The sequence below is a fragment of the Lolium perenne genome, chromosome 4 (assembly GCF_019359855.2).
Source record: "Lolium perenne isolate Kyuss_39 chromosome 4, Kyuss_2.0, whole genome shotgun sequence".
Taxonomy (NCBI): domain Eukaryota; kingdom Viridiplantae; phylum Streptophyta; class Magnoliopsida; order Poales; family Poaceae; genus Lolium; species Lolium perenne.
The window spans coordinates 108,140,392-108,158,154 of record NC_067247.2 but is presented as its reverse complement, the minus strand read 5'-3'; the positions used below and the strand labels follow the sequence as shown (position 1 = coordinate 108,158,154).

Genomic DNA, 17,763 nt, shown 5'->3' with positions numbered 1-17,763 from the left:
GAATTTTTTTTAAATAATACGAATTTTTTATTTAATTCCAGGACTATCACGCGTTTTCAAAATTTTCCAAAAGTGTGACTCGGTCGGATTATAGCAAGCCGATCGGCCGGCAGCAGGCCGACTGGGTGTCGGCTGCAGGGGGCCGTCGGGTTGTGAGACTCGTTGGTCGATAGATGACCAACTGGTCAGCTACAGACCAATTGGTCAGCTACAGACCAGTTGGTCAGCTACAGACCAATTGGTTTGCTACAGACCAATTGGTTAGATTATTTGCATGGATGTATTTTCTTCGTTTGCAGCTTATGGTTAGCAGAGGTATAGCTGAAGGTACTTATGGCGTCATTTTTAAGCGGTACAACATACTGATACATAGTTCATACATGAAGTCTGATACATAGGTGATGCATACATAAATGTCTGATACATAGATACATAAATGTCTGAGACTATGGACGGCGTCTGGGGTTTCGTGGAGGCGGCGTAGTACGGGGTGTCCAACCGAACCTGTCCCGGGCCCTGGTTATGCGAGCAGGGATCCAGGACCCGGACTCGGGGTCGTACTGTGTCTCCTGTGTGGGCTGTGGTGGAGGAGTCTGCATACCGACATAGTTCTGCTGCGTGCTGTAGTACTCCATGTGCTCAGGATCCTGATCACTAGCTCCCCATGAAGGATTGGACGCAGTGTGCTGCGAGTATCCTGTGCCACGAAACATAAGTGATGTCAAACTAAGTGGAGTATAGTCTATATGGAACACAATATATAGAATAGTACATACCCTGTGTGTATCCTGCTCCTCCCATGAAAGGGGCCTGCTGTTGCTGCCACTGGTCGAAAGCAGCTTGCTGCTGAAAGTCGTCGAAGAAACCGTGACGCTGGTACTGAAAGTCATCGACGGAAGGAGTGTGCTGCTGCTGCCACGACGAACCTCCTGCCTGGTCAGGAGGTGGTGGTCTGGGTGTCGGCGTCGGTGTGAGACGTGGCCGTGATCCGTGGTGCTGGTACTGATAGTCATCGACGGAAGGAGTGTGCTGCTGCCACGACGAACCTCCTGCCCGATCAGGAGGTGGTGGTCTGGGTGTTGCGGTCGGTGTGAGATGTGGCCGTCGCTGCTGCTGTGTGGAGGGTCGCGGTGGAAGGAGGTGGCGCTGAACGACGTCGGAACTACGGCTGCATGTGATAGCCGAGTAGATCCCGCGTAGCTTGTCCTCGAGACGCCTCAACCAGGACACATGTTGGTCACGCTGCAGAAGAGGTGCACTGGACACTTGACGTGTGTACCGAGCGACTTCATCCTGTAAGTCCGCAGTCAGCTGACCCTGAAAAATCATGGTAGCATATAAATCGTAGAACCCAATAGATAAACGACAAGTATGAGGGTGGAATAGAAAGTTGTACGTACCGCATGCTGTCGACTACCGGCTGTGGACTGAGTCGGGTACATATCGTGCATAGACGCAGGTGGCGCCTGAGCTGGATCAGTCGGCGCGATGAGGCGCACTCGCGTGGCTGCAGTGTACCTCTGCAGATATGCGGCAAACTCCTGTGGGTCAAACTGCTCATCGTTCGGCCAGACGTGTGTTGTCGCGCCATCCCACTCAGCAACATACGAGCCAACGCGCTGAAGCCACCATGTCGACGAGTGGCTAGTACCCTTCCTGTTGTACCTGCAGAAAATAATTGTGAGAGTTAGTCGAACCATGATGAACAGGCATAAACTTAGCGACGCTCAGAACTTACTTGTGGACGTAGGCAGGGAGAGGTGCTATCGGTGGTGGAGGATCGACCAGCTGCCGAGAGCCGAACTGCCTCATGATCCTCTGCTGGGCCATTATCTCCACGGACACATCGAAGATGATCTTCGACTGTGTCATCCAGTACGCACAATCTCTATAACAGAGGTTAGAGATCCCGCCGGGGTACCTTTCATGCACGGCGGCGGCCATATAGGGCTGCCAGATCACCGCCCTATCATCGAGCACGTCGAACTGCTCGGTGAACGAAGGGTAGCAGTTCCTGACCTGGTCGCGAGCAAATCGTCTCTGCAAAGAGAAATAGTCAGTACTCGTGCAAAACTATAAATTACGAAATTGCAAAGTAGTTCCATACTTATTACAAATTCGTTGTTCAGTACATAAATTGAAGTAACATAGTTTCACATTTGAAATTGCAAAGTAGTTCCATACTTATTACAAATTCGTTGTTCAGTACATAAAATTGCAAATAAGTTCCAAAGTAGCGCCTCGCCGCCTAGTTTCTTCCCCTCCCGCGACGTCCCCTTCTACCTCGCTGCCCCCTTCCTGCAGGGCCAATGCCGAAGGTTGTACAATTAGTGTCCCAATGGCCAAATTGATTGCATAGGAAACATTGTCTCGTTGGCCCTCCAGCTTCAGATTCATCCATATCATTCCGGATGCGCTGCGATGGCCGTCTACCGATGCCTGTCCTCAGTAGCGTTGGGTTTGGGATATATCGCCTTTCACCAGGGTTTACAGTGTTGAAATTTCCCATTGACCAAAATCCTTCCAGCTCACCGGTCCAGGTGTTGAGCACGGCCTCCTTCAGATAATACGGAGAGACGAACGAGATTTCCGACATCCCCAGGACACCACAAACAACTAACACATGTGAGCAAGGAAGATGAAGCAACTTTGGTTTGTTGCATGTGCACTCGCAAGTTGGCCATTCTTCATTGCCGATTTTCACATCATGTGTTCGCTGCGGATTCCCACACCCGAACCTATCTGTAGGTAAGCGGACTTCGTACCTTCTTTCCACATTACCAATTTGAACAACAGCGAGATGCTTAGCTTTCTCCTTCTTCTTATGCATGTACTCCATAATCTTTGAACAATATGGTGTGGCTGGTCTGTTCACCATGTGCATCTGAGCCTTCTCACGTCTCTCTCTGTAATATTTAACTGTGCCCATGAAAATACCCTCTACTATAGCTGTAAGTGGCAAAGCTCTGTTGCCTCTCAGCACAAAGTTATACGACTCTGCGAGGTTGGTTGTCATGACGCCGTATCTAGCTCCATGTGTGTCGTGCAACAAAGACCACCTCTCTGTAGGCTCATGCTCTATCCACTGCTCAAAGTTTTTAATCTGCCTTCCCTGCCTTCTCCTTGTTCCGGGCGGGTCAAATCCGGGCAAGTCGCACAGACCTTCGGGTGCCTCATAAACTGGTGCTTCTACCGCTGTTGTTCCTGCTGCAACTGCCTGCATATGTGCTGCTATGTTTGCATCTCGAGCTCCTTTCCTCTGCACAACTAGTTTCTTCGTTAACTCCTGCACTTTGCTACGCAAAAAATTATACTTCCACTGCTGGTTCTGGATGCACAACCGCTTGAAGACATTCATAAGGGGCTTGTTCCTGAATTGTGTGTAAAAATTGGCCCCCAGGTGGCGCATGCACCAACGGCTCTCAATGTCAATCCATGGCGTTTCTTGCCCAGGCTCTTTCAGTGTCTTAATAGCTTTCGGTATACCTGCATGCCTCGTCATGAAGGATGCAAACATTCGGCTTGTCCTTTACAATTGAAATCTTCAACTGCCTGAAAAACCATAACCAGCTTTCGGTGTTCTCACTCTCCACGAAAGCAAAAGCGAGTGGCACGATTTGATTGTTTCCGTCCATTCCAATGGCGGTTAAGATTTGACCCTTGTACTGACCAGTCAGAAACGTGCCGTCGACACATAACACGGGTCGACAAGAAACCGAATGATTCGATGCATACACCGAACGAGAAATAGACTCTATGCAGAACCACCGTAAGATGGGTACTCCGGCAAAAACATGTCCTGGATGTTCACATATGTGTTCTGATTCCTCGTGCAGCGTCTGCAGCAAACGAACAACAGCGTCGTATGCGTCTCGAAACGAACCAAACCTCATCTCCATCGCCCTCTGCTTAGCCCTCCAAGCCTTGCCATAAGATATGGTGTAAAAATGATGCTTCTTAACATTCTTCTGGATGGCGTTTACTCTCATGGCTTGCCCTTCCACAATTTCAGTGTACAACAGCCGAGCTATGAGATTAGACGACAAAGTTGCAATGATCATTGAGGATACTTGCAAGCTCACAACTATGTGCCACAAAGTCGCTCACACGCCATGTTGTGTCATACTTAGGAACATACCCATGCACCCTTCCGGGACAATTGATATCCACACATTCCATCGTCAGGAATTTTCCAGATGACACGGTTGTTCTCAGCTGCCTCTGACTCACCATTGCCCACTTCATTATTGCATCCTGCATATGTCGCTTCGACGGAAACATGGCCCCTACGGCGACATTGTTCTGGTGATACTCCCAGTTAGAATCAAGACCATCGTTGATTGTCATTGCAGACGAAAAGTTATGATTCCATCTGCCTGGAATAGGCACCTCCTCCCCATCATCAGACTCATCGGAATCATCAGCATCACTTTCACCTTCTGTATCTTCCTCTTCCATCTGGTTCTGGCTGTATCCATTTTCTTCGTCACCATCAACCTCACCGTCTTCTCCACTGTAACCATCACCCTGGCCGATATAAACATCTTCCGCATGGCTGCTCTGTTCAGGCTCGTAACCACCGCCACCGCCGGGTGCTTCACTGCTCTGGCCTGATTCGTAACCACCTCCTCCACTGTAACCGCCTTCAGGAGGCGCTACCTCCTTCTCCACCGGAAGAACTAATGCCACAGGGTTAGTTCCTCTCCTTTCAGCCCCTTTTAACCAGCTCACCCACTTAGAGGTATCATCTACAGGCCTCAGATACCACGAAATGTTTGATATCGACTTAGTCCACAATGCATGCACACCCACTGTGTGCACTTCAGATTAAGCCCGAAACATTCTGTCAACCAGTCCTTCACCTGCTCAATTGTCCATGTTCTAGGAGCAGTCATATTCATCTCTACAGATTTGAACTCACTCAGATCAACTCCCATTTCATTTGATCGGACACTACCCATACCATAGTAAAATACTATCTTCACTACATCTGTCATCTTTGCTCACCTAAAAAAAATTCCATCCGCGTCAACTACTAAAACCAGCCCAGATAAATACACTAACACTAAAACCAGCCCACATTAACCTACACAGTTAACACTACTATGCAAAGATTAGGATTTACCCTTGTAGCGTGAGCAGCCTCTCCAACTGTAGCAGCACGAGCAGCACGAACAGCACGCGGCACCTCAGCGCCACCACGAACCAGCAACAGCTCAGCCCCTTACACCACCACCAACCTCCACCACTTCATCACCATTGCTGCTAAACAACACCACCAATCCTCTCCAAAACCTAACCCATCTGTAGATCGAGCTTCCCTCAACTAATAGCAGCAAAATGTTGAAGTTTTATTGGCTAAATCACTAGGGATCTGCGAAATATGCTGAAGTTTTCGAGCTGTTCTTGTGCAGCCAGGGAAGAAAGCATGCAGCAAAGAGAGAAGGGAAGAAGAGAGGAGAGAGGAGGAAGAAGACAGAAGAAAGAAGAAAGAAGAAAAGGGGCCGGGGGAGCGTCTGCGCGTGGCCGGGCGAGGGCGTCTGCGCGTGGCCGGCCGACCCGACGCGACGCGTGCATGCTGCATGCGCCAGTTTGGCTGCTCCCGTCCGATCGGACAGCAGCAGTCCGACGGGGGTGCTGTCCCCTCTGGTCGGCCACTGCGGCCACTGCAGGGCCTGCAATCGGCCTGCTGCCGGCCGATCGGCCTGCTGCCGGCCGATCGGCCTGCTGTCATCCGACCGAGTCACACTTTTCGAAAATTTTAAAAACGCGTGATAGTCCTGGAATTAAATAAAAAATTCGTATTATTTTAAAAAAATTCGCAAGCAAGGAGCAGGGCGCTGCCTTGTCGTTCCAGGAAAGAAAGAAAACAAAATGGTCATATGGGCTTGCTCCAGGAAGAGAACAGAGAGCTTGGGCTGATTTTCTTTTATTTCTTTTATTCCTTTTTCTTTCTCAGATTTTATTTGAACCATTGGAAAACAAATTTGGATTTGAAACAAAGATAGAGACAAGTGAGAGGAATAGTTTCAACATAAATATTTTTATTTGTAAACAAGACAAACATTTTGAACATTGCAAATACATGCTTAAGTTGATTAATTGCAAAGTAAGATATTAAAGAGAGGGGTTTAATATCAACCCATATTTACTAGAAAAATTGGCATGACATTTTTGAAAAAGGTCAAGTGATAGGAAATAGGTTTAGGCTTTGGCTTTTCTTGTAACATCACAAGTGGTGAGATGAAACAAGAGGAAGAAGGAGGGAGAACAACACTTAAAATAAAGAACAACAAAAACCAAAATGCAATTTGATAAAAAAAATCAAAGGTGACATGATATGACATGCATGATGCAAATATGATGCATAAACATGGAAAGTAAAGATGGTGGCTCACTTGGGATGTTACATATTACCACTCAGCTGTTATAAAAATAGTTATTGTTAGTAATTCTATATGGCTATACCTACATGGATCAAGTACTTTGGTATGCATTGTAATATCTAAAGGTTTCATTATTCCGATTATTTATTTTATATACTTACTTCTTCTGTTGTTTGGATTGATTTAAAAAATAATCAGTTGTTGTTGCATGAACCATGTAGGTCGGTGTCTTGCTGTCCGCGGACCATTTATGATATGCATGGGAGATGGAAAAATCAGATCAATCCTTTTCATCAAAATGTATATTAGCTAATGGCATGTTAAATAATGAATTGTGTGCATATTTTGATAGTACATCATGATTATTTTTATGATTTTAGGTATTCAACAATTATCTTCTATAATAAGGAAAATTTGAAGTAGATCTTGCTTCGAGTCAGTAGCATGTGTCTTTTTTTCTGCACTTATAGACCATCTAGAGCAGTTTTTTATACTAGCACTTCCAGTAAAGTCTTATTGCTTGTTGAATGACAACAATCTCAGATGAAGGGAAGAGGTGCACACCCAGAATATGTCCATGCCATGCTTTTTTGAGGCCCCTGATTAGATGACAGACCAGAGTGCACCGTTCTGGTAAGCGACTCAAATATTGCATTTTTCATCCTTTTAAGCAATAATATTACCTTTTTCACGGCTGAGCTGAAATCATATACCATTCTTCAGTTTGAAGTGGCTCGATCGGTGCCTTCATGGCTGGAGGTGAGCGCATGTGAGCTAGTATCAAGCATGTCACCCCATGTAGAAGTTGTCGCTGCTTTCATGACTGCGAAAGCCGTTAATGTGCGCATAATGAGAAGAGGCTGACAATGTCTGTTTAGTTAAGATTTTTTTGAGGATTGCATCTCTATGTTGCTGGGTGCTTTGTCTCCACGTCTCCACGCGAATGTTGCGTTTTTCTTCACGGTTTCTATGTGAGATGAATCCTGAATGGAATAAACCCTGTGGGCATAGACTTATTATTGTATCATCTGTGGAGTTATTTTAACCCTCTTTTACTTTCCTTTATTCTTATTATGAAATGAATGATCATTGATCAACCTTCAAAGGATCATGCATCAACACCAAGAATAACCTCAGTACCTATCCCAAGATCCTGACCTTAACCTCAAGCAAAGGTTACCTACCAGCCTCATTTCTTCCGTGTACTTTTATTCTGTGAGATCTTGCATTCTAGGAAGTTTTTCTTTCCTACAGGTGAGGATGCACATCCACCTCAAGCGGAAAACAAGATGGCAATCAAGAGGATTGAGGTGCGTGCCGTGTCTTGCTAAAGTCAAAACTAGCCTTCTTGCTGCATTTTGGGACGATTCGAGCAACATAGCGTTGGTGTAGTTCTGGGTTGATCACTTAAAGTTACACTCGGATTCAAAAGGATGACCCTTAGCTGCTTCATTTTGTGGTTTTCCTTGACACCTATACGCTTTCTCACTTCACTTTTCTTTGTAGCGTTCATCTTCCTTTTCGTTATACAATGCCCAGTACTTTGTGAGTTCTTGTGAAAAATCTTTCTTCTCAACTTCAAGGCAAACTTTAAAGCTTCAATAGTTTCCAAAGTAGGATAGGTACATTTACTTGATTTTCTAATTTTTATCTTGGCCATTGGTGAGTACCGTTTGATTTCCTATTTACACTCCTTTGTGTAGCAATACTTTTGTGTTCATGACTGTTTTTTTTTTGGATTCCATAGTAAATAATTGACAGCTTTATGAATTGTCATCAGGTTTCATCTAATTGGTTGTTGTGCTGAACTATTACTGTCATTTATTTATTTTTTGTTGTGGTGGCATATGAGCAGAGGGGCGGGCGAGCGGTGAGAAAGAACAAGAGAGAAGATTATCGCTACTAATGAAGCTCCACAAACTGCTTGTGGAAAATCTTTCCTGGGTTGAAGCTTGTCGTGTAGCTACTGATTGAGATTGTCTGACATCTTCTATCCAAATAATTTGTCCTCAGAGTGACTATTTGTCTATTTTTTAGAGGTACATAATTAAATGATGATGATTCCTCCTATTTTATACATTTTTATCCTTTGAGTTGTATTAGGTTTTGCAATATATTATGGCTTTTTCATACACATGAATTTTTACATGTATTGTACGGATATGTTGCTAGAAAACATCAAAACCGTAGCAACGCATGGACATTGAACTAGAGTGCTTCGCCTCGCTTGGTGCTTTGCTTGCGCACAAGTCTTTCTTATTATGCGGGTTATTCAGAGAAGAGGTGTTAATATTGACCCCAGTTCGCCCTCTCTGTGGCAGGGCAGGCCCTCTTTTTCAAGTGCAACAAGACAAAGATAATGCGGCCTAGTGCCAGGCTGCAACTTGCTAATTGCAGCTATCCTCTATCGGTCCTGTTGCTCATATCTGAATGAAGTTGCGAATGAGAAGAACACCCTGAAGACTTTCTGAATCTCAAGACAATGCGGTACTAGTATGCCTTTGCAGTTATTTTTTGAGCAATCTTTTGCTCAGCCCTCCCCTACATATCTACAGACCTGCATGTGCATTAACACTGGAACCGACATGAGCAGGGCTCAGTTAAGCTTAATACCGATGGCTCTATCAATTGGGCATGGGTGTGGTGCGAGTGACAGTGGTAACCGATGCAGTGAACCTCCAAGAATCCATTGGAGTTGGAGATGATTGACGGCGGAAATGTATCCATCAGGGAAATTCGTCGACTCATCTTCTGTAACCTTGAGGTTCAAGTTCCTTTTCCCCGCATCTGCAACTGTGTCGCCCATGAACTTGCAAGTTATGGGGCGTCTCTGGTGTCCTAGAACAATCATGCCTGGCTGGATGGATGCCCAACCTCACACATGAGACGCAAACCAAACGATACTGGAACAAGACGCGCACACTTGGTACAACTCAGTCACACGCGACCTGCCTCAACATGTGCTTTCTTGGAAGGCATAAAGCGATAAATCCAAGGATTAACAGACATGGCCATCAACGACTCGCTAATCCAAGCAAGTCACTGTGTGTTTCATGCCAGCTGACTAAGTTTCATGCCAGCTGACTAATGTCTACAGAGACTAGATAACTAGACGGTAAGTTACCAAAGGAAGTATTCCCAAAAAAAGATCCCAACTCAATTCATTACTCCCAGATAGATACCAAAGGCTGAAGAACCCACGGGCGCACACACCATTTCTGAAGCTCAGCCACCGGATTGTGATCCTAGATAGATACCTGCAGAGCAACCAATTTCATCAGCCAAACCAATTTGTAAAATTTATTGGAGATGTCATTACAGTAATATCTTACAATTTGGCATGACTCAAACAGTAAACATTTGGTCATTGTTGAGAACAACAAAAGTTTAGTGAAACGAGGTAGTTGAACTACGGTACGGGATATGCGGGGGGCTCTCGCGACCTTGGCGACGCGGGGTGAGCTGCCGCCGGCGGCGGCCTGATCTCCCCCGTCCGGCCTCCTCTCCCGCAGCTGAGTCCAGATCCTGCATCGCCTGCTCCTCCTCTCCCCTCCGAGCTCGGCTTCATCCTGGTGCCGCTCCTGAAGCTCCGCCCCGACGTCCGCCGCCTCGTGCGTCGCCGGAGCTCGTCCCCGCCGCAGATCCTCGTCGGCCGCCCGTCCTCGCCCTGCACGACCGCTGGCCGCTCCACCCGTGTGCGGCATGTAGCTGATGGGGCAGCCCACGGAGCAACGGCCTTGGAGGCGACGGTGGACGTCACGCCGCCGCCGCCGCCCTGTTCTCTGCCGCGTCAAGCGCCGGCCTCACCTCGACTTCCTCGCCCCGTGCTCGCTTCGCTGCCCTCGCTGTGGAGGCGTTCGGGCCTCAGGCAACCCCGTCCGCCGGGCCAACTTCTCTGCCTCCGGAGCCCGCCGCCGTGCTTGCTGCAGCCGCCCTCGCTCGCCGCAGGTCAGACCCAGCCGTTGGTGGGCAGATGCGTCGTGCTCGTCGTTTCCGCAAGCTTGGGATGGCGTATCCCGTTGCTTCTCGCCCTCCCTGCGAAGAGTTGCGTGATCCTGCCGTGGTGGTTGAGGGTCTTGGATGCCTGTCGCTGCCACCGCTTGAGGTGTTTCTCCAAGCTCCCTCACCGTCGTTGCCCGTCATGAACGACGATGTCTCCGGTGATGCCCAATGCTCCGTCAGTGTGTGCGATGGGGAAAGGGCGCCGGAGAAGGTGGCGGGTTTCGGCGATATGCGCTCTGAGGAGATGGCGCCTGAGAAGATGGGCGATGATGAAGTGTTGGCCCCGCCGACGTCGTCGGTCTCCACCAACGGTGTTGTCCCTGGCTCGGTTTGCGATGCCGCTGATGTGTACCATGGTGGGAAGGCGCTGGAAGAGCTCTGCGACGGCCTCTCTCCTGCAGCTGCAGCTGCGGCTCTTGGTGTTGAGGAAGGTTGGGTGCAGGTGGGTCGGGGTAACCGCCCTGGTCATGAGCCTTTGTCGTTGCTTCGCAATGAAGGTCTTGAGCGCAGCCACGCCTTCAAGCGTTGGGCTCGAGGGAGATGCTTCCGGTGCCTCGAGCGTGGCCACCAAGTCAGCTCATGTCGTGAGCCCTTCAGATGCATCCGCTGCCGTCGTCCTGGTCATCGAGAGCGTTTCTGTCGTGCGCGCTTTCCTGCCGCTCGTTCTCGCTCTCCGGACACTCGTGCTCGCTCTCCGGACGCTCATGCTCCTCTCCAGCGGAGCCACTCTCCGTCCGCTCAGCTTCGTCGTCCCACGTTGTCCCGGAGTTGGGCTGAGGTCGTGTCCCAATCACCATTGTGTGCAGCGGTGCCGCCAAGTCCCTCTCCTAGGTGTTGCAGGGAGTTCAAGGTCGACGCCAGTTTGGACTCCCTATTTCAGTCACAGGTTGCGTTGATGCGGTTGGAGCTCTTTCAGCTGGTTGACGTCCGCATCGAGGAGGTGGTACGTCCCCTTCGTGAGGAGGTGGCAACGCTTAAGCGGTTGTTGGCACACGATGGTGTTGCCATGGAGGCGACGGATGCGCATGCTTTGGTTCCGCCTGTTTCCGCTGAGCAGAAGTAGTCTGTAGTTGAGGATGAGCGTCTCTACGGTTGTTTCTCTCCTCGTGGTTGTTTCTCTCCTTGTGTTGGTGCGAGCTCGACAGTCACGGCTCCGACAGGTGTTGACGCTGCAGTCTTGTTTGGTGGTGTGCTTACGCCTCCTCACGTCGAGGAAGTGAGGTCCGGCTCACACGAGTTCTCGGATGTGGCTTCTCCACCGTGTCAGGCACTTGCCTCTGAGAAGTGTGGTGATGTTGACGCTGCAGTCTCTTCCTCGGCTGAGTCCGGCAGATAGATGGCTCATATTGATGCTATGGTTGCTAAGTCGGGGTTGATGCCAATGGTGCCCGGAGCTATCGTTGCCAGAGAGGTTTCCGAGTTTCTCGCCACCTTGGCCGTTGCCTTCCAGGGATCCGCGGTTGGTTGACGGGTGCCTCCCATTGCCATGGCATGTCTTCTTCGATGCGGTGTTGGAGTGTCGTGTTGAGTGTTTGTTGGGGTCGCATTGTGGTCTATGTGGGTGTGTTGTTTGTGCGGGTTTGGCCTGGTTGTTGTAGGTTTTTTCCCGGTTTTCTCCTAAAAACCGAGCACCTTCTTCTTAATTAATGGATGAGGCAAAAAAAAAAAAAAAAAAAAAAACAGTAAACATTTAACTTCACTACTATTTGTGGAATTTGTGCCAAAAGCTCCAAAACTGAATCGTCTCAGCATTGTTCCTCAAAACCAACATTAGAAACAGAGAACAGCTACAGGAGAATAGTTAGTTTGCAAAATGTACTGCCACACCTATAACTCGTATTGTTAGCAATTCTCACTTTATAGACATACTTTTTTAGAAATTTAATTAACCTCATGTAGTTAGATGTCAGGGCCGGGCGGATAGGAGTGCGACTGGTGCGGCCGCAGATGGCCCTAAACTTTTTGGGGCCCCAAGTTTCGATTTGATACTTGTCAGAAGGCAGTCAGCAGCAGCGAACCAGGGACGAGCGGCGGCGGCCGCCCTGGGTCTCCCGCGGCCGAGAAGGATAACATCCTTACGTAGCCTCCAACAGCGCGGCGGCCCCGCAGGGAGCAGCGCCATGGACGTCTGGCTTGAAGCTTTCTGCTCCAGGTCGAAGGGGTATGACTGTAGCCCATAGGGAAGATGATGGCCTCTTGGGCTTAACAGCTTAAGTGAAAAGGCCCATACATAAAACAAATCAGCTCAATCTAAACGTCCGCTTTAAAAAAGATCCATGTACACATTTTGGTTCTCCTGGAAAATTCAGCCGACATTTTATTCAAGAGTTAGGGGTCCGTCTTTATAATTTTTTGTTTGTTTTATTTGTATCCTGAAATTCAGATATATTTAGCACCATTTTTAAGGGTAAACTTATCCTTGCCCCTTCCAAATTTCAAATGTAATTTTCTTTTTTGTAATTTGTATGCCCCCACAAATCTTTACTCCTGGATCTGCCATTGGCCATCGTCGTTTTTAAAAACTCAAGGTATAGGTGTATGTAGTGTTTCAAAATTTTAAAATCTGACACATGAAAGATCAATTACACATTGACAGTTGTATTACACATTGGTAGTTGTCTTCCTACCCTTGGCAGTTGTATTATTCATTAGTTAGATTTTTTAGTGGGATCAGGGGCCCATTTTAAAGTTTGGCACGGGGCCCCGGATTATACCAGCCCGGCCCTGTTAGATGTCTCAACTAAGGGATCGTGCATCATCTTATTAATACACACTTCCTTCGGCCTAAAATAGATGCTATTTTTCTATCCACAACATCAAAAACAAACTTTAACCACTAGTTTCAGTGATAATATTGATACATTAGTAAAGCATTCAATTTGTGATGAAAGCGGTACTAATGGTGAATCTAGTCATGCCATTTCGATCATGTGTTTAATGAAGTGACCAAAAGCGGAGAAAATGGACTACCCACAAAGCATGGTTAGATATCTCTGTATGGGAATATAAGCCCCCCCCCCCCCCCACCCCCCCTAATCCTATACAGAATTACAGTGGGAATAGTGGATACTATCCAATTATGTATGCAAATTAGAGAGACTGACAAATATGCTGAGAAAATATTTAAGCATACTGCCTAGCACTAGAATAATCATCAAATAAAGCTGCAATCGCTGCAACCAAAAAAGGTAAATAGTAATATAACCGTTCAATGAAAGTGTGCTCTTCGAGTATTGGGACAATCATCAATTCACTACGTACCATAATGATAAAAAAAAAGGAATTTGAAACAGCATAGTTATCCCGTTTTAGTACAGGATCTATGAAGCAAATGCTCATGCACATGCATTATCAGTTAACAACTAGTACTTCCGTAGACATAACTACATTTAAATCACACTAGGACTTGTTAGATCCATATAAACATGAAAAACTAAAAAAGGCATGTAGCAACTGGTAGAGATTAAACAAACAAAAAACTTCCATAAATAACATGAAAGAAGATGCATTTCATTATGCTACCACTTGACATATACACGAAAAGGGATCCTGAGTCATGAGTCTTCAGAGAGAAGAAACCACATTACCAGAATGAACCGGGGGAGTACTAAGGATGGAATAAACTGAAAACAAGGCAGCTAGATGGAACGGAAATGCAAGGGAAAGTGCACATCCAGTAGAGATGGGGTAGAACTTCAGCAAATAAAAGAGAAGGCATGTGGTTAAAGGCATAAGAAAGAGAATAGAGAGCTGCTGAGAAAGGGATGAGGAAGTAAGGAGTGAAGGCAAGATCCAAGATGCAGCCTACCATCAAAGCAAAGAGGCGGCCACATGCGCGGTCAAAAAAGAGGGGTTGGCCAGGTGAACAGCCAATCAAAGAGATGAATCTTACATTCGTCTATTGAAATTTGGTACTTGAGAAATGGCAGTAAAAAAAGTAAGGCAATACATATTGTTCAGATGTCTCAACGTACATACAGAAGATAAGCATACCTGCTCAATTTTACGGTCAACAGCATATTTAATCAGACAATCATCTTATGTATGGTGCACAAGATCAGCTGCATCATGTCCATCACCAATGCCCGTTTCTTCAATCATAAGAAGTCAAACAAGTAACAACCAATATCAAACCAATGAGGAGATATATGAGGGAGGCATCAATGAGATATTTAAGTAAACTCGCAGCTTTAATTCAAAGCAAAAAAACACGTGTTGTAGAACATTACACAAAGACAAACAAAACAACACATATGGTCAAATTTAAAGATATTCTAAGAACAGTATATACTGACTAATATTGTACAATGAAGAGCATGTGCACTTAGACATTTAGCTGCTCAGTGAGAGACAAGTTATCCAGAATTACAAGCTCGTTCCACGCCATACCCAAAAAAATAAGAATAAAATCATATTAATAAAGCATAGCGCAAACATGATCATCAGTATTCTGATTTAGATTAGCTTCAAACAGATTTACCGCGAAAACGGATATGAACACCACATATTAGTTTTCCCAGGTATAAATGGACTTGCCACTTGCAGTATTACTCTCCTAAAGTGCTAAAATGAGCAATATTTGTAAATTCAGAGAAGTTCATCATTATGGGTTTAATAATATTAGCAAGATTAGAAGAGATTATAAATATTGAATGAAAGAAATAAAAATAGCTAAAAGCTTCCAAATACCTATTGAGCAACCTATTTGACAGTTCAATTGGTTCAAGCTAGTTTTTCATGTAGTTGTCTTCAACTTCCAAATATTATCTATCTTATCTTGTGAAAAAACTCCACCGCAGCTATGCACTAAATCCGCCATTTCAAATTATTCGCTTCTTGCATATGTGAATAGGAATGCAAGAGGGCAATTTAGTTCAATGTTATAGAAATAATCTGTTAATCTTGGTGTTTATTGTTTGATTATATGGATATTCATACAATGAAATGATAAAGGAAGATTGCTAGATCTGCTTTGAACAACAAAAGATTACAGAAACAAAGCTAATGGTAGACTCATTGCCACCCCTGCCTACCGGGCAAAAAAGAAAAACTAGATGGCACTAACAGATTTTTTTCCCCTAAATCATAGATAGTGCGGAAACAATGTTGCTATATGTTGAAGAGGTCACCAAGCAGCATTAGAAACAAGTGATACAACACTATTTAAAATTGTTAACTGAACATGAAAGGATGAGAACCGTCAAGCAGTTATTGGAAATTAACTTGTTTTTGTTGTAACAGATATGTGAAGGTGTGCTATTACCTGCAGTGTAGACACTTTCAAATGGATGATAATGAGAGGGGCATTTGGTTTCAAATAGCTTCTTGGACTGCAATGACTCAAGATGGACCATAAATACATCGCCACGTGCCCACAGGTACACCACATTATTTTCCTCAGCATAACCTAGCATTATTGCTGACTTCAGGGAAAGTGGCTTATGCAGTTTAATAGTTCTTCCAAGCATCCATGTAGCGACACCATCATGATCAGTCTTCCTCTTCCACAATTGGATGCTGCTTCCTGTGAGGAAGAGTAAACCAAGGCCACCACCCTCTGCCCGCACAATCCAGAATTCGTTTATTTCAAGCAGATGCACTGGCACCCGTATCACAGCTAGGCTTTGCTTTTCCAAATCAAACTCAAGAATTCCATCAAAATTTCCAGTAAGCATCCAGTAAATGGAATTCCCAGCAACCACAGCAGGTTTACCAGGAAAAACCAAGGTGGGTAGGGTGGGGAGATAATCATTCCTAGGAACCTCGCACGGAAGCGGTGTTGAGATGAGCCCGCCCCATAAGCCGGTCTCCGACGAGTAAACACAGGAGAGCGCTTGTCTGTGTTGTTTGTCGTGGTTGTCTGCCGTTGTCAAGACCACCTGGAAGTGGGCATCTCCGCCGTTGCGAAACACCGCCCCGTTGATCATTACATCTTCCTCTGCACGTGCTTCAAGCCCCGGGGGAATGGCGATGCGATGCTGGTCGCCGGTGACGGGATCACACACAAGGAAACGGAGCACCGTCAAGTCGAAGATTAGTACGAGGCCATGGCGGCTTCCAAGGGACCGGAAGCGGTCGCCGTGCTGCAAGGTGAAGCGGCCACGCGGGATACGATTGGGGGCCTCCAGAGTAGGTTGGAAGTAGCCGTGCACCCCGTCGAAGAAGCCGAGGAGGGGAGGTTTGCGGCGGTGGTGGATGCGGAAGCGGCGGGAGAAGCCGCGGTCGGAGGCGAGGCTGTGCCAGCGCTTGCAGACGAGGGACGCGCGGGGGAGGGAGGAGGGCTGCGGCGGGAGGCGAAGGAGGATCTCGGAGAGGAGGTCGTCGTCTTCCAGCGGCGTCTTCGCCGCCGGCGAACGGGGACGGCAGCAGAGCGTGCTCATCTCGCCCTACTCACTGATTTTGTGGAAAAAGATGCGGGATGTGGTGGACTCGAATGGATCTAGTGCCTAGAGAAGCGAGGCTGCCGCCGGCGAGCGGGGGCGGCGGCGGCGGCTGAAGCTGGCTGTCATCTCGCCCTAGTCAGTGGTGTGTGTGGTGGACTTGAGACCTTTTTTTTTTTCTTTTTTTTGAGGAAACGGTGGACTTGAGACCTGAGTCCCTGAGTTTTTTTTTTTTTTTTTGAGCATAAAGTCCCTGAGTTTGAGTGCGAACATTGTGAAGTGATGAAGCGCAGGTTGTAATACTGGGCTGGACACAAAAGGCCCATATGGGTGCTAAAATAATGGGAAAGGTATATTTAACACACACATGATTCTTTTTTTTATTTGCGAAACACACAAATGATTCTTAAAATTACATTAAAAAGCATGATTCTTATAAATAAAAAATTCAGACGCCATTCTGAAAAAATAAATATTAATACTAACATTTTGAAAAAACAAGACCTAGCTCTCGAAGGTGACTGCATGTGAGTAGAGTTTCTTTTCTCCTTTGCCCAAATTTGTTCAACTGGGAAATCATTTTGTTTTTCGGTTAGGGTCTCTCTCTTGTGTTTTCTAGGACATCAGAACAAAAACTTTGGGATTACTTCTCTTGAGTAAGTTGATCTCATCGCCTAATCCCCGCTAGGGTTTGAACTGCAAGGTTCAGTCATGTCCGCGATTTTAGCTTCAAGTTTTGTAGATCATGCCAGTGGATTGTAGAAGAAGAAATCTGAGGCACTCGATGACATACTTCAGCGCTTGGGTATTGAGGAAGGCGAGGCCAATGATCTGATTTCCGAGGACGAATCTCATATTTTGAAAGAGGCATCAAGTAGATGCCATGCGAGAGTTCATACACGGATAGACTGTGTTGGCCTCATCACGGCGATTAACGACGGGTCTCAAGACCGCTCCTCCATCAGGCGTATTATCTCTGAAATCAAACCACTAGC

The 17,763-nt window shown here is 46.5% G+C and overlaps 2 protein-coding genes across 2 annotated transcripts; both read right to left on the bottom strand.

Moving 5' to 3' along the window:
* Positions 1–374: 374 nt before the first annotated feature.
* On the bottom strand, positions 375–3,502 carry LOC127347069 (uncharacterized). The gene is made up of 6 exons (XM_071829114.1): positions 2,492–3,502; positions 1,739–2,040; positions 1,401–1,665; positions 777–1,317; positions 505–697; positions 375–387 (listed from the first exon to the last, which is right to left on the bottom strand). Exons 1-6 carry the CDS (start codon positions 3,500–3,502, stop codon positions 375–377), a joined length of 2,325 nt encoding a protein of 774 aa, XP_071685215.1.
* A 5,833-nt stretch (positions 3,503–9,335) lies between these two features.
* LOC127293598 (uncharacterized) lies at positions 9,336–16,947 on the bottom strand. The gene is made up of 3 exons (XM_051323242.1): positions 15,652–16,947; positions 14,382–14,479; positions 9,336–9,643 (listed from the first exon to the last, which is right to left on the bottom strand). Exons 1-2 carry the CDS (start codon positions 16,766–16,768, stop codon positions 14,427–14,429), a joined length of 1,170 nt encoding a protein of 389 aa, XP_051179202.1. The 5' UTR covers positions 16,769–16,947; the 3' UTR covers positions 9,336–9,643; positions 14,382–14,426.
* Positions 16,948–17,763: the final 816 nt, after the last annotated feature.

Bases quoted from the DNA above. Each gene is read 5' to 3' on its own strand.
- LOC127347069 (XM_071829114.1), bottom strand. From the start codon at position 3,502: ATGACGAGGCATGCAGGTATACCGAAAGCTATTAAGACACTGAAAGAG. The intron at 2,041-2,491 runs GTAAACCCTGGT...TTCTCTTTGCAG, and splicing joins CAATGGGAAATTTCAACACT to AGACGATTTGCTCGCGACCA. The intron at 1,318-1,400 runs GTACGTACAACT...ATGATTTTTCAG, and splicing joins CCGGTAGTCGACAGCATGCG to GGTCAGCTGACTGCGGACTT.
- LOC127293598 (XM_051323242.1), bottom strand. From the start codon at position 16,768: ATGAGCACGCTCTGCTGCCGTCCCCGTTCGCCGGCGGCGAAGACGCCG. The intron at 14,480-15,651 runs GTAATAGCACAC...TTATGATTGAAG, and splicing joins TGAAAGTGTCTACACTGCAG to AAACGGGCATTGGTGATGGA.